A 14,310-nucleotide genomic window follows, 5' to 3' on the forward strand; every position below is an offset into this window, starting at 1 on the left:
TAACCATGCAAACTTTCCTAAAGCCCAACTCAACAGGTTAAAAAAATAGGAAATACTGAAATACTGAAAAGCCAATTCTCCCACCGAGTGCTAATATGGCTAGAATGATATACAAACATTTACCCAACATCGCTGCTGAAAAGCTGACTTCAATAGAAATTTTTAAAAATCAGATTCAGTGTGCAAGGTGCTTGCTTTGCAAGTAGGATGAGGCTCTAAGTTCCGATCCACAGAACCTACATAAAAGCTGGGCATGATGGCATACTTCCATAACCACCCTACCCTGGAGAACAGAGAAAAGGAAGATTCTTGGAACTTGTTATCAGCCTAACCTGGTGGGTGGATCAGGCTTAATAAGAGACCTACCTTAAAACTAAGGTGAAAACAGTGGGAGAGACACTAAACACAGTTTACCTACACGCCTATATACACCACACGCACAATTAAGGGAGATACCAGATGTTGACTTCTGATTCCCGTACATGTGTATACATGTGCCTCCAAATCCACAAACTACATATACCATACACAAAACACTTTTTTTTGTTCTATTATTTTATTACTTGGTTGAACAAAAACAAACTTCATGGCCACGTGCACAGACATGGAAGGACTGACACACACATCTATTGAACAGGCATTTCTTTTGGTTTTATTTTTTATAAAAAATAAAGTTCATCTTTCCCCAGTTATTATGTCTAAGGAGAACAAATAACCAAGCAGCTTAAAATCACCCTGTGAATGTCAGTAGCACACACAAAGTTCTAGGTCTGATGCTAGGCCAGTTTTGCTCATCAACTAGGAAATAAGTTAGTAGCCAAGTGGAGGGTGTCACGCTCTAGTATAAGTGTGCTTTTCTCATTGTGGATCGAAGTGTGAGGCAGCAAGCATCACACACCAGAGATGAGGCGAGCTGGCATTGTAGAGCCTGTGCTGATTTTTCCACATCCGATGGAGCAGCTGGTGGTAATCTCCATCTCGTGCTTCAGTCACCCTGGTTGCTCTGTGGTGTCTGGAAGAAGCTGCTAGATGAAGTTCTGTTCTTAGGGATGGTGTAACAAAGGCCAGTCCAACGCAAGCTGTCCAGGGTCCTGATGCACATGCCACTCCCAACACCAGGGCAGGGGACTCAGGAGAGACACGAGTCAGGGTTTATCTGTAGAGGATAACCTCCCACTGACCTATGAGGCCAACAGTGTTGAAGTGTCAAAGGTACATGAGTAGTACTTTTAGCAGATGGTTTAAATATAGCCTTTTGCCTCTGTAGTCTCCCAGTCCTAGATAAAATTTAATCATGCTTTAAAAGCACCAGGAAATGTTCCAGAATATAGCTTCAGCTGGAAGTAGGCTGCAGAGAGCTCCTGAGCTGGGCTTTAGTCCTGCTCTGAAGATTACGCATATTCAAAGCACCTCTGGAGGCTATTAAAACTCTAGGTAGTCAATGAAATCATACCTTAGAGCTGCCTGGTTGGGGTTGGGGAGCTCATTTTAGTGACATCCACTGCTAGGGACTGGGCCACACACAGCCTTAGCTTAGGCTGCATAGCACAAAGTAAATGCTGGTGATGTGGTCTCTTATTTCTCAAATTACCTTGAAAAAAAAAATAACTAAAAGCTGACTATAAAGTAGGGAAGATAGGTGAGGGCGCAGTTCCCACTGGTCCTAAAGCAAAAGCTTGACCACACCCTGGGTGGATGGCAGCGCTGGTGATGAGAGCTGTGAGGACGGCTTCGCAAACTCCAAGCGTTTTCCTGACCTTCAGACAGAGCAAACCACATTTAACAGATGAGACAGCAGTATCCCAGTGGCTAGCACAGGGCCCCCAAGGTTTTAAGAGTGAATGTCAAGAGTGGGAACAAGGCTCACGGGGTCTCAATTTTCTCTCCTGTGAAATGAAGAAAACATTACTAGCTATCTGGTTTCCTGATCCCCAAGGCTGCTGAAAAAGCTCTCAATCTCAGAAGACCCCACAGAAGCACCTACTTCTTGGTCACTTCATTTGGGTAGGGAGTACTTAGAGTTGAATGCAGGGGCTTGCTACTAGGCAACATTCCCAGCTCCTTGGTTTAAAAAAAAATTCTTTTAGGCTGAAGAGATGGCTCAACAGGTAAAGATGCTTGTTGCTTAGCAGAACAATCCCAGAACCCGCAGAGTAGGAGGAAAGAACTGACTTTTGCAAGTTGTCCTCTGACTTTCACATGTAACTGTAGAAAGCACATGTGCACCTGTGCACATGCATCCAATAAATATAATTGAAAAAAAATTTTATTTTCAATAAATATTTTGACTGGGCATGGTGGTATGTATGCCTTTAATCCCAGCACGAAAGGGGGTAATATACCCCGGGCTCTTCAACCACGCTCCCTCCACCCCCCACCCCCGTGCCAGGGCTACACAGGCCTAGTCTCAAAAATAAATACATACATCTAGAGATGTGTGTTTAAAGGTACAGAAGCTAAGTGTGCACCACAGATCAATCCATTTCCCTCATGCATTTGCCTCATGCTTGTCACTATGACATGGCCTGGGGCTCAAGGGCAATGCAGGCTCCTTTCAGTGAACTCCTAGATACAGAGGTAGCTGCAGGCTTCTAGTTTGGAGAATCTGATCTGGCTGGACTGATCCTTGAAGAGTCTACAGATTCAAAACTAAGGGTTTGGAGATAGCTCAGCTGTCAAAAGCACTTGCCTTACAGCATCAGGACCTAAGTTTGATCCCCAGTACCCATGAAAAGAGTCAGACATGACAGCTCATGCTTTTGATCTCAGCACTGAAGGGAGGCAGAGACAGTTGGGTCCCTGGGACTTAGTAGCATACTTGGTAGGTTCCATTAGGTGAGATTCCTAAGGAGCACCACTTAAACAACTATCTGGTGTACCCCAACTCACAAAATGTTCTCAGAGAAGTGCAAGTCCCAAACAAGGGATTTAGACAGGGCCTCCTCACAGCACAAATCATATTACACACACAGCTCTTTATTGCTCTACATGCCCAAATTCAGATATCATCAAATTTGGCCTCAAGTGAGGGGTTTATTCAAGGCCAGCCTGGGCTACCAAGGGAGTCTGTCTCATGAAAAGGAAGTAGAGGTTACAGTTCGCTGAAATAATCCTACAGCCTTAAAACAAAATAGACTGCATCAAGGCTAGGGCTAGTGTCTGATCTAGAGCAGCCTGGTATTTTCTGACAGAGTATCAAAAGTACTGACCCTTTATCGCCCACAGCGGTGCTGCCTGGCCTTCTGTCAATACCGTCTCTGTTTTTGGTTCCTCGGCCCAAGGCTGGCCCGCTTTTCCGGCTTGGGGACTGATCATACATGAAGTTCTTGCATGATGCTAGTTTGGACTCCAGGGCCTGAGAAGAAATTGACTTTCATCAGTCAAGTTATAGACAAAAGGCTGGAGAAGTGGTCAGTTTGGAGGTCACTTGCCAAGTGTGCATGAAGTCCTGGGTTTGATCCCTAGTGGCATATAAACTAAGTATGGCATACCTGTAACCTCAATACTTGGGAGGTAGAGACAGGAGGGTCAGAAGGTAAAAGTTATCTTCAGGTACATAGCAAAAAACTTGAGACCAGCCTGGGCTATGTGACCCTGTTCCTATCATACCCTTCCATAACCTTCAAAGGGGGGGGGGGGAATCCAGGAACACAAAAGTATGAGAGCCACTTCAATATGGGGGGGACAAACCTTTGATCTCAGCACTCATAAGGTAGAGGCAAGAAGAGCTCCTAGAGTCCAAGGCCAGCCTGGTCAACATAATGAGCAAACTGTGAATTCTAGGACAGCCAGAGTTACGTGGAGAGAACCCGTCTCAAAACAACAAAAAACAAAAACCCACCACCACCACCAAAACAAAACAAAACAAAACAAAACAAAAAAACAACAATGACAAACCCAAATAGAACATGGGGCCATGGCAGAGAAAACAATCTAAACCGTGGTTCCAAAGATACTAAGAGGTCCCAGTGGAACCCAGCACATCTACAAGTACTGAGAGCTACCCATCTAAAATATCCTAAAATCCCAGAAAATTAACTCTACCTAGCGAAATATGAGCTAGGCATGGTGGTACAAATCCCAGCACTCAAAGGACTGAGGTCTGTACATATTCCAGACTAGCCCAGGCTACATAGCAAGACCCTGTGTCAGACAAACAACAACACGAGAACCACCCTCAGCAGACACTAACACTAATATAACTTCTGGAATTGTTCCCTTGTTTACCTCAATTAAACTTAAAGAGAGGTTTCAACAAGACCCTGAACTTGGAGTAAACAAACATAAACACCTACAGACCTGTGCAGGAGTAGTTTCTAAAAATCAAAGTGCAAATACAGAGAGTTCTGTTGCTGCATAGAACCTGTGGACCCTCCCGGTAACTAACATAAAGCAGAAAGGCCAAGGCCTTAGCTCTCCATTCTTAAGATGTTCTACAAAAGAGAGACAGGGATGAGAGATCTAACTCATTTTTAAATGGCTCTGGGATTTTTCTCAAGAAGTAACAGCTAGGGCAGGTAGTCTACATCTATCATCTCAGAGTCTAGGAGATTGAGGCAGGAGGGCCACTGCCCGAGTAAGGATGAGACCCAATCGAAAGAAAGACAGAGATACCATCCTATTATCAAAATTGCTTGGAGGAAAAATAAAAGATGCCTGAAAAGGGAAAAGGGACCTGGATTCTGAACACAAGGCTCTCCTCTAATGAGCTAAAGGTGCTCAGAGGCATAGATGAACTGGCCACATTTAAAATTTAGGAGGTCTCTATAAAAGTGAAGAGAGGGGCCATGTCTAGACAAACCTTCACACAAAAAACTCTGCAAAAGCCTAGACTTACCCCAACTTTCCGAAGCAGGTCCCCAACGATGTTTAAGGCTGATATCCGGGCTGCAGGTGTGAGTGGGGTTCCACTACTGGGACTGCCCAGGCCTGAAAGTGCAAGCAGCAGCATGTGTTGCAGGATCCTTTTGGTCTGTGTTCTAATGTCACTACATTCAACTGTGGGGGTGGGGATGAAAGCCAATACCTTCCCTTTGATTCTGATCACCATCTTGTTTCATTAAGGAATTAATTGGACAACAGGCCAAGAAAATACCAGTCTATTTTTTGAATCTTAAACATTTAAAAAAAAAAAAACAAACCAAAAAACAGGTTAATCTTTTTAAACCAAGCCAAGGTACATCTAAGAATTCCATATACCTTGTTAACACTAACAGTGATCAGGACAGATACATAAATAGTGAAAAAAAGCCACATTTTGGGGAAGAAGAGACTGGGTCCCTCTGTGTCTGCTGGGCTGATACTGGCAGTCTTTGCTGGTATTAGGATTACAGTTTGGCATCACCACAGCCAGCTAAGCAATCCACATGAAAAACAGCATGAAAAACATCTCACAGTCAGTGACAACTCAGTGGGTAAACCCATTTGCCAAACCCAACTTGCACACATAAACCCTGACAACCACCCCCACAACACAGCTGATACAACTGTAGGCCTCACTAAGACCAGATGAGCCTGAGCCACTAACTCATCCTAAGGTGTGACGGCTTGAATATCAATGGCCCCAACAGGCTCACACATCTGAGTGTTTGTCACCAGAGAGTGGAACAGTGGAAAGGATTGTAAGGATTAGAAGTGTGGGTTTGTTAGAGTAGGTGTAGCCTTGATGGAGGAGGTATGTCACTGGGCTTTGAGATGTCAAACGCCCATGCTAGGTCCAGTAACTGCCTCTACTTGTGAATAAGGGTATAGCTCTCAGCTACTTCTTAAGTACCATGCCTGTCACCACGTTCTTTGTCATGATGATAATGGAGTAAACCTCTGAACCTCTAAGCAAGTCTCCAGTCAAGTGCTTTCTTTTGTAAGAGTTGTCTTTTTACAGCAATAGAACAGTAATAACATACAAGGTTAGTCATGTAAATCCAAAAATACAGGGAACTGCTCTGGACTAGGACCAGAAACCACAACAATCTTTATCACCAAGGTACAAAGTGTGAGCTGAGGTTTATGCCCTGGAACCAGCCTATCTGGCTGAGAACCTTAACTCTGCCACTTATCTGTTAGGTGACTTCAAGGACATCAGTGAACACACCCACAAGATGGGACTACCACCTGTGGGGTATGCTTGTTAGGATAGTTCTCTGAGGTCCTAATATGAAGTGATGGAAACAATGTCTAACATATAATGAGCATTCAATAATTGTCTATTTGCCTTTGGTGGCCTGACTGAATCAGTCAGGAGGCTGGGGGCAGAACTCAAATATCTCAGTTTTAACCATACCAATTATACTGGGTACATTTCCAGATAGACCTATTGCAGGATGGCCCTTGCCCCTCATAAATATTTACTTATGAGACAAGTTCTCACTAAGTAGACCAGTTTGTGATGGTTTGTACATGCTTGACCCAGGGAGTGGTCCTATTAGAAGGTGTGACCCTGTTAGAGTAGGTGTGGCCTTGTTGGAGGAAGTGTATCACCGGGGACTTGGGCTTTAAGACCTTCATCCTTGCTGCCTGGAAGCCAGTATTCTGCTAGCTGCCTTTAGACGAAGATGTAGAACTCTCAGCTCTGCCTGCACCATGCCTGCCTGGATGCTGTCATTCTCCCACCTTGATAATGGACTGAACCTCTGAACCTGTAAGCCAACCCCAATAAATCTTGTCCTTATAAGAGTTGCCTTGTGTAGGGAGCTGACTTTCCCGAGACCCCAACATTGAGCTAATTAGGACAGACAAAGACCATATGAAAGTTCATCTAAAGGACAAGCTCAGTGGAAAAAACCTAATGTTCTAGTTAAACTTACAGAAGTGCTGATACCAATTTGGTGGTCAAACAGGCTTACCAAGTAGAGGCTCCTGACCTTTTGTTGGGAGCTAGCTTCATATAGACCTAGGGCTCATGATCTTTGCAAAAGAGCCAGCTTCCTACAGACCCCTACAGACCCAGGGCTTGTAACCTTTTGCTGAGAGCCAATTTCCTACAGACCCACAGCTTGTGACCTTCTGCTAGGGGCCAACTTCCAACAAGACCTAGGCCAACATCCTACAGGGATGAGCCAACTACCCTATTGGCTAGTACATCAAGGTCTCCCGGCCCCCTGAAGACTTCCTCCTCCCCCTGCCTTACTACTGTATATAACCAGAGCCTGCGAGCATTAAAATTGTTGCCTTGCTCAGACTCTTGTCTTGGCGTCCTTCTTTGTGTCTCTTGTCCCCCATTCTCTCCCAGGTACCCTCTGAACCCTCATTGACTGTCCTGCAGAACGGGACAGCCTTGGTCTTGGTATCTGTTCACTGTAGTAAAACAGTTTAAGGAACTAGTCTTGAACTCTTTTTTTTTTTTTCCTTTTTTTTTTTTTTTTTCTGAGCTGGGGCCCGAACCCAGGGCAAGCGCTCTACCACTGAGCTAAATCCCTAAATCCCCAACCCCCCCCCTTTTTTATTCGTTTATTATATATAAGTACACTGTAGCTGTCTTCAGATACACCAGAAGAGGGCACCAGATCTCTTTACAGATGGTTGTGAGCCAAGATGTGGTTGCTGGGAATTGAACTCATGACCTCTGGAAGAGCAGTCGGGTGCTCTTAACCATTGAGACATCTCTCCAGCCCTAGTCTTGAACTCTTCTTCGTTTTCTTCGTTTTTCTTTTTTTTTTTTTTTTTTTCAGAGCTGGGGACTGAACTCAGGGCCTTGTGCTTGCTAGGCAAGCGCTCTACCACTGAGCTAAATCCCCAACCCCTAGTCTTGAACTCTTAATTACAGCTTCAGCCTCCAGAATACTCGGATTACAGATAATATGCCACCATGCCCAATTCATGATGCTTTTGACTTTTGTGTGTAACATTTAGACCTTCAGGTTTCTGGCCTCTAGGGGTGCCTGGAATGGTCTACTAGGATGGACCCATGTCCTCTGTGGCAGAGGTTGCTGCCCTTCTAGATGGTTTCTGTTCTATAGCACAGGATCTGCTATGCCCTGTCTTACTCAAGACTCTCCTATAATATATCTTAACAGCCTGCCCTACTGAGCATTCCCATTGAGCCAGACCCAACCCATCTCACCCAGGACCCACACTAGGCTCTTACCAGGCCAAACTATTTGTTTTTTAAACTTCTTCCTTCCTTCCTTCCCTCCTTCCTTCCTTCCTTTCCTTTTTTCCTTCTTTCCTCCCCTCCTTTCCCCTCTTCGGCATGGTATTTTTACATAGCCCCGGAAGTCCTAGAACTCCTTATGTAGACCAGGCTGGCCTTGAATTCAGAGCTCTACCTGCTTCTGTCTTTTAAGTGTTAGGGTAATTTTACCACCATATCTGACATAAGGGCAAACTCTTTAAATCAAAGAAAACCTTCCCTCTGCCCCATCTCCTCACCACATCTGAACGTTTCTGGTGTGTTCAAACCAGAGCTGGATCCTTGGTGAGTTATTGGAGTAGATGGTGCAGAGCCTGTGGCCTGTACAGCCATGTCTGTCCTTTTGGTTTCCCCTGAGCTGGGCATGGGTGTCCGGGGCTTGTCTTGCTTCTGCTGCACAGCCAATTCCTGCCGAAGATCTGTACAGGGAAAGGATCCAGAATGTGAGTTCTTGCTTTGGGGTAAGGATGTTGTAGGAATGCTACAACCTAGAAATAACCTAGAAACCCTGAATGGAGGGACACCTATGTTCTCTCCTTAACAGCTATGTAAACAACACACGCTTCATATGCATAACATACAAAAGAACTTAAAAACTACAGCTTTTACATATTCGTTTTAAAAAAAAAAAAAAGATTGTGCAACACTGTGGTACAGACAGAGCCCTAAGTAAAAATTTGCTTTCCCCTAGTTCTCTTCTGTCTGGAACACATAAACAAATTTTTGTTTTTTGGTTTTTTTTTTTTCTTTCTTTCTGTGTCTATTGTTGTTTGTTTTCTTTGAGAAGCTCGAGGACAATTTTATTAGTTTAAGAGAAACACGCTGAGCAGGCAGGCTTGAAATCTCAGCAGCTACCAGAAGGAGTTAAGAGAAAAGGAAGAGAGAAAACCAGAGTTTTTGAGTTAGGCCAGTGCACTCAGCAATGGCAAAGGCACGGTGGAGAGTTACGGAGAAAGAGTAAGGAAGTCCAGCATGCCTGGGCTTTGGCCCGTATGGAAGGAGATGGAAGGGACAAGGACAGATAAGTCAGAAAACTGGGCAGACTTCTGCAGAGCTGCAAGTTTGGTTCAGCAACTGACTGCCTTTCTGCTATGTTTCCAGGATGAAGTCAAACACTAAATCCTCTCAGAGCCTCCTGTGTTCTGGGACTCCAGCCTAACCTTTCAGTTCACGTATGTGTGTTGGAAACTCCTACTGAGTATTGTACAGATGATTCTAGATTAGTAGGTGGACAGGCCTGTCTATATCTAGTTCTCTCCCCTTCCATGACCACATATCTACCAATGCCCACTCACTTTAAAACTGTTTAACAGGGTTGGGGATTTAGCTCAGTGGCACAGTGCTTGCCTAGCAAGCGCAAGGCCCTGTGTTTGGTCCTCAGCTCCGGAAAAAACCAAAACCAAACCAAACCAAAACAAACAAACAAACAAACAAAAAAAAAACCCCAAAAAACTGTTTAACATTCCGTAAAATAAATCCTTGTGATTTGCTAGTATTGTCATTACTAATGGCTATAGGTGGGGTTGGGGATTTAGCTCAGTGGTAGAGCGCTTGCCTAGCAAGCGCAAGGCCCTGGGTTCGGTCCCCAGTTCCGAAAAAAAGAAAAGAAAACTAATGCTATAGGTTGAAGAGGCCAGTAGCTCTTATCTGAAATGTTTTGGACCATAAGTGCCGAGTTCTTTAAACTTGGTAATATTTGCACAGATAGACTTTATCAATCACTTGAGAATTTCTTCCATTTTGTTGTTGTTTGTTTTAAGATGTGATCTTTGTAGCCCAGGCTGTCCTTGAGACCAAAGATGACCTTGAACTGATCCTCCTCCAAAAATGCAGGGGTTTCAGGTGTGTACCACCACATCCAGGCCCACTGAGCACTCCTAATAGACTTCAACATGTTCTGAAATAAAAAAACTATTTAAACTTGACTGCTGCTTTTTAAACCTTATCTACTGACTACACCATTTGATATCAAATTCTTATTTAAAAAGAATTAAGGACCAGGCATAGTGACACACAACTTTAATCCCAGCAGGCAGGAGGATCTGAGTTCAAGGCCAGCCTAGTCTACAAAGCAAGTTCCAGGAAGCCAAGGCAGTTATACAGAGAAACCCTATCTTGAAGAAACAAACAAACAAGAAACTAGGACTTGGAACAAACTCTCAAGAATGCAGCTATGATGGCTTACCGAAGAAGGTCCCATGAATCTAAAAACTCCATGTCTGGCACAACAGTCAAAAGCTGGCCAGCAATACAGTGGCATTTTACTCTCCAAGAAACTCTTGTGCTTCTGCCAGGGCTTAAGCCTGTCTGGCATGTGTGGGAATCATTCCCTGAGGAAACATTTCTGAACTAAGGAAGCAAAGTCCACAAACAAAGACAGAATTTGTGAACCTCAAGGTTTTTCCTGCAAACACATGAGGTGTTGAAGGACCCTAGTTCTTACTAAAGTGTAAGAGCTATTGAGAGACTTGGCCTCGTAGAAAGTAGGCAGGTTATGCGGTTCCTGTGAAGGACCCTAAGGGCTTTCACCGGCTTTACAGCCACCGCCTCAGGTCAAGATTAGGCCAAGTACCAGCTTCTCACCTCGGATCAAGGCTAGACCAAGTTCCATTCTTCACCCACAGTTCTTGGGAGAAGTAGGGACAGGACATTCTTGAAAAACCATAAAATGTACTGACTGATAGTCACCTGAACCTCTGGTCATAGAATTGAAATGAATATCATAGGCTTGCTAGCCAATAGATTCAAAGGTGAATATGCTTAGCCAATAAGTTTAAACTGTAACCTTGCTGATGAAACCTGTACCTCTAAAAAGAATACAAACTGCTTGTTATAGCCATTTAGGGTCGCCTTCTAGTCACTCACTACAGAAGCTGATTAAAGGTCAAACCTGACGTGACAGAAAATAAACCTCTTGCATTGAACTCCGTTCTCGTGTCTCACTTGGGGGATGGGGTGGGGTGTCTCCTGGTAGTTAAGACTCAGTTTGAGCCTTACATTTGGTGCATTGACCAAGAAGCCAGACCCTCCTATGAGGTCTCGAGGAGCAGTGGTCAGAGGAACAGCTCGAGCTTGATGTCAGGTACCATGGTTGTTTGTATCTATCTGTGTTGTCTATATCTGTGTTGTCTATATCTGTGTTGTCTATATCTGTGTTGTCTATATCTGTACTGTCTGTTTTGCTTGTTGTTTGCTCAAGAGCATCTGTAAGGCTTAGCGAGCCTCTGTTCTGGCCTGTTCTAGAGGGAGTCGGGAGGACTCTGCTCACTGGTTGGGGGAAGGGGTGGGGGGGTCACCTGATTTCTGTGCCTGTGAGAGAGGCAAGCTTGTCTGTGTGTTGACTGTCTTTCTCTTTGTTTTTAGATTTCAGTATTTGTAGGAGCTGATCAACTGAATCTTGCTTTGCAGGGTTGAACTGTCTGTGTGTTGATTGCCTTTCTCTGTGTTCTTAGACTTGGACTGACATTATTTTTGGACATGGGACAGAATGAATCTGCCCTGTTAAACATCCTAGTTAAGAATGGAGGGAAGTTAGGGAAAGAGGAGGAAACTTGTCAGTAGTATTAAAGAAGGGCAGGTTAGGGGTTGGGGATTTAGCTCAGTGGTAGAGCGCTTGCCTAGGAAGCGCAAGGCCCTGGGTTCGGTCCCCAGCTCCGAAAAAAAGAACAAAAAAAAAAAAAGAAGGGCAGGTTAGTTACTCTCTGCTCCTCCGAATGGCCCACCTTCAGAGTAGGGTGGCCACCTGTAGGGACCTTCAACTTGCAGGTGATCAAAGCAGTAGAGGAGAAAGTCTTTAGGCCAGGATCCCTCCAGTACTCGGACCAAGTACCCTATATAGTTACCTGGAAGGATCTAGTAGAGAACCCCTCCTCCCCCACAATCCCCCTGGATAAAAGCTTTTTTGTCTCCAAGACTCTGGCAGGTCCTGGCCATGAAGGAGAAGAACCCTGTAGAGACAAATGAGTCTGTAAAGAACATCCTCCAGGACCCTTCCACAGTGGATCTGCTGCTGCTGGATCTTCCATCTCTTTTACCCCACCCCCACCCCCACCATGACCCCAGTTCCCATGGCCCCTCCTGAGAGATCTCCTTTGAGCTCTCATCCAGTATCCCTTTGCCCCACTCTTTCTCAGGCCCCAGCAAGGGGGGAGTGTGGTGAGGGACCCTCAGAACTGGGACCGGCCATGGGGACCCAGAGCAAGAGGGCCACTTCACCTGATACAACAGTGGCTCTCCCCCTCTGTCCCTATGGGCCCATAGATGAGGATGGCAATCATTTCGGCCAACTTATACAACTGTAAGGCCCAACACCCCCCTTTCCAGATAACCCCAAGGGGCTGATTAATCTCAGACTGTTTTATTTACTCATCAGCCCACCTGGGATGATATCCAACAACTCATGAGAGTGCTCTTCATGACTGAAGAGCGAGAGAGGATAATGCAGGAAGCCAGAGAGAATGTCCCCTCAGACACGGGGGCACCATCGACTGACCAGACTGTCATCGACAGCGGATTTCTCCTGATTAGACCTGGCTGGGACTTTAATATGCAAGGAGGTAAGGAGCACCTGAAGGTCTATCACCAGACTCCATTGGCAGGTCTCAATGGAGCTGCATGACAACCAACCAATTTGACCAAGGGAGATGAGGTTAAGCAGGGACCAGATGAATCACCTGCATCCTTTCTAGAGTGGCTCGTGGAGGCATTCCACCAATATACACACCATGACCCCAGCAGTGAGGAGCACAAAGCTACTGTGAGTATGGCTTTTATAGACCAGGCTAATTAATAGAGATATCAGGAAAAAACTTCAGAGGCTACAGGGACAACAGGATAAGTCATTGAGGGATTTAGTGCAGGTTGCTGAGAAAGTCTTCCATAACAGGGAGACAGAGGAGGAAAAGGAGCAGAGAAAGAGAAAGGAAGAAGATGAAAGGGAGATACAAAAAGAAAGGTGACAGAAATGGAATTTACAGAGAATCTTGTCTACAATAGTTAAGGAAAGCGGAGAAGAAAGACTCCAACTAAAGAGACAGAAAAATCCATTAAAAAAAGGACCAGTGCACATATTGCAAGGCACACTGTGCCCGAGAGTGCCCTAACAAATGGAAGCTGGGGACAGGAAATCCCAGGTCTTTGGAAAAGCAAGCACTCCCAAAGGCAAAAGTGTTAGCCCTGGGAGAAGACAGCGACTAGAGAGGACAGGGTTTGGACCCCCTCCTCAAACTAAGAGTAACTCTGTGGAAGGGAAACCCACTCAATTCTTGGTGGACACAGAGCCACAACACTCAGTCCTCCTCCAAGCTGATGGCCCTGTTTCCAAAAAAAAAAAAAAAAAAAATCTTGGGTCCAAGGAGCCACTGGCACCAAAATGTACTCACAGACTACCCAAAGAACAGTGAACCTAGGGATGGGCCGGGTATCCCATTCATTTATGGTCATCCCAGACTCTCCCTACCCTCTGTTGGCATAAGACTTACTCTCCAAAATGGGGCCCAGATATATTTCTTGCCTGATGGGCTGCAACTAACTGGTCCAAAAGGAGAGCCCATACAAGTTCTGACTACCAGACTAGATGATGAGTATAAATTATTTGAAACCACCTTTACTCAGAACCAGCACTTGATGGTTGGAAACATTCCCATCAATCTGGGCAGAAGTGGCAGAGATAGGCAAAGCAAAATGTCATGCCCTCATGGTGGTAGAACTCAAGGCATAGGCTACTCCAGTGTATCTCAGGCAATACCCTATGTCTCGGGAGGCACAAGAAGTAATTAAGCCACACATCTCCAGGCTCCTCCAGCTTGGGTTATTGTGTAAGTGCCACTCGGCCTGGAACACACTGCTCCTGCCAGTTAAGAAGCTGGGTACTAATGATTACCGCCCAGTTCAGGACTTAAGAGAGGTAAACCATCAAGTGGCTGATATCCACCCTACTGTGCCTAACCCTTACACTCTGTTGAGTTCTTTCCACCTTCCAGAATTTAGTACACTATCTTAGATTGGAAAGATGCTTTCTTCTGCCCACCCTTGGCACCCCAAAGTCAAGAATACTTTGTCTTTAAATGGAAAGACCCAGAGGATGGGACCAACGGTCAACTGACATGGACTAGATTACCCCAAGGATTCAAATACTCACCCACCATCTTTGATGAGGTACTTCACCCGGACCTGAGGCCCTA

At 45.1% G+C, this 14,310-nt stretch overlaps 1 protein-coding gene across 8 annotated transcripts in view; it reads right to left on the minus strand.

The window, feature by feature from the left end:
* Positions 1–537: 537 nt before the first annotated feature.
* Positions 538–14,310, minus strand: part of Nde1 (nudE neurodevelopment protein 1) — a 47,963-nt gene continuing 34,190 nt past the window's right edge. For 3 of the 8 annotated variants that reach the window (XM_087574667.1, XM_087574666.1, XM_087574665.1), the window contains 4 exons: positions 8,368–8,547; positions 4,838–4,929; positions 3,210–3,355; positions 538–1,886 (listed from right to left, as the gene is read on the minus strand). In XM_087574667.1, the coding sequence (XP_087430793.1) occupies positions 1,874–1,886; positions 3,210–3,355; positions 4,838–4,929; positions 8,368–8,547 (431 nt within the window). In that variant the 3' untranslated portion in view covers positions 538–1,873. Of the gene's footprint in view, positions 1,887–2,960; positions 3,356–4,837; positions 4,930–8,367; positions 8,548–14,310 lie in introns of those variants that run through there. The other 5 variants (XM_087574661.1, XM_087574662.1, XM_087574664.1 and 2 more) reach the window with 4 other exon arrangements.

Source organism: Rattus norvegicus, chromosome 10, assembly GCF_021556685.1.
Source record: "Rattus norvegicus strain SHRSP/BbbUtx chromosome 10, alternate assembly SHRSP_T2T, whole genome shotgun sequence".
NCBI lineage: Eukaryota > Metazoa > Chordata > Mammalia > Rodentia > Muridae > Rattus > Rattus norvegicus.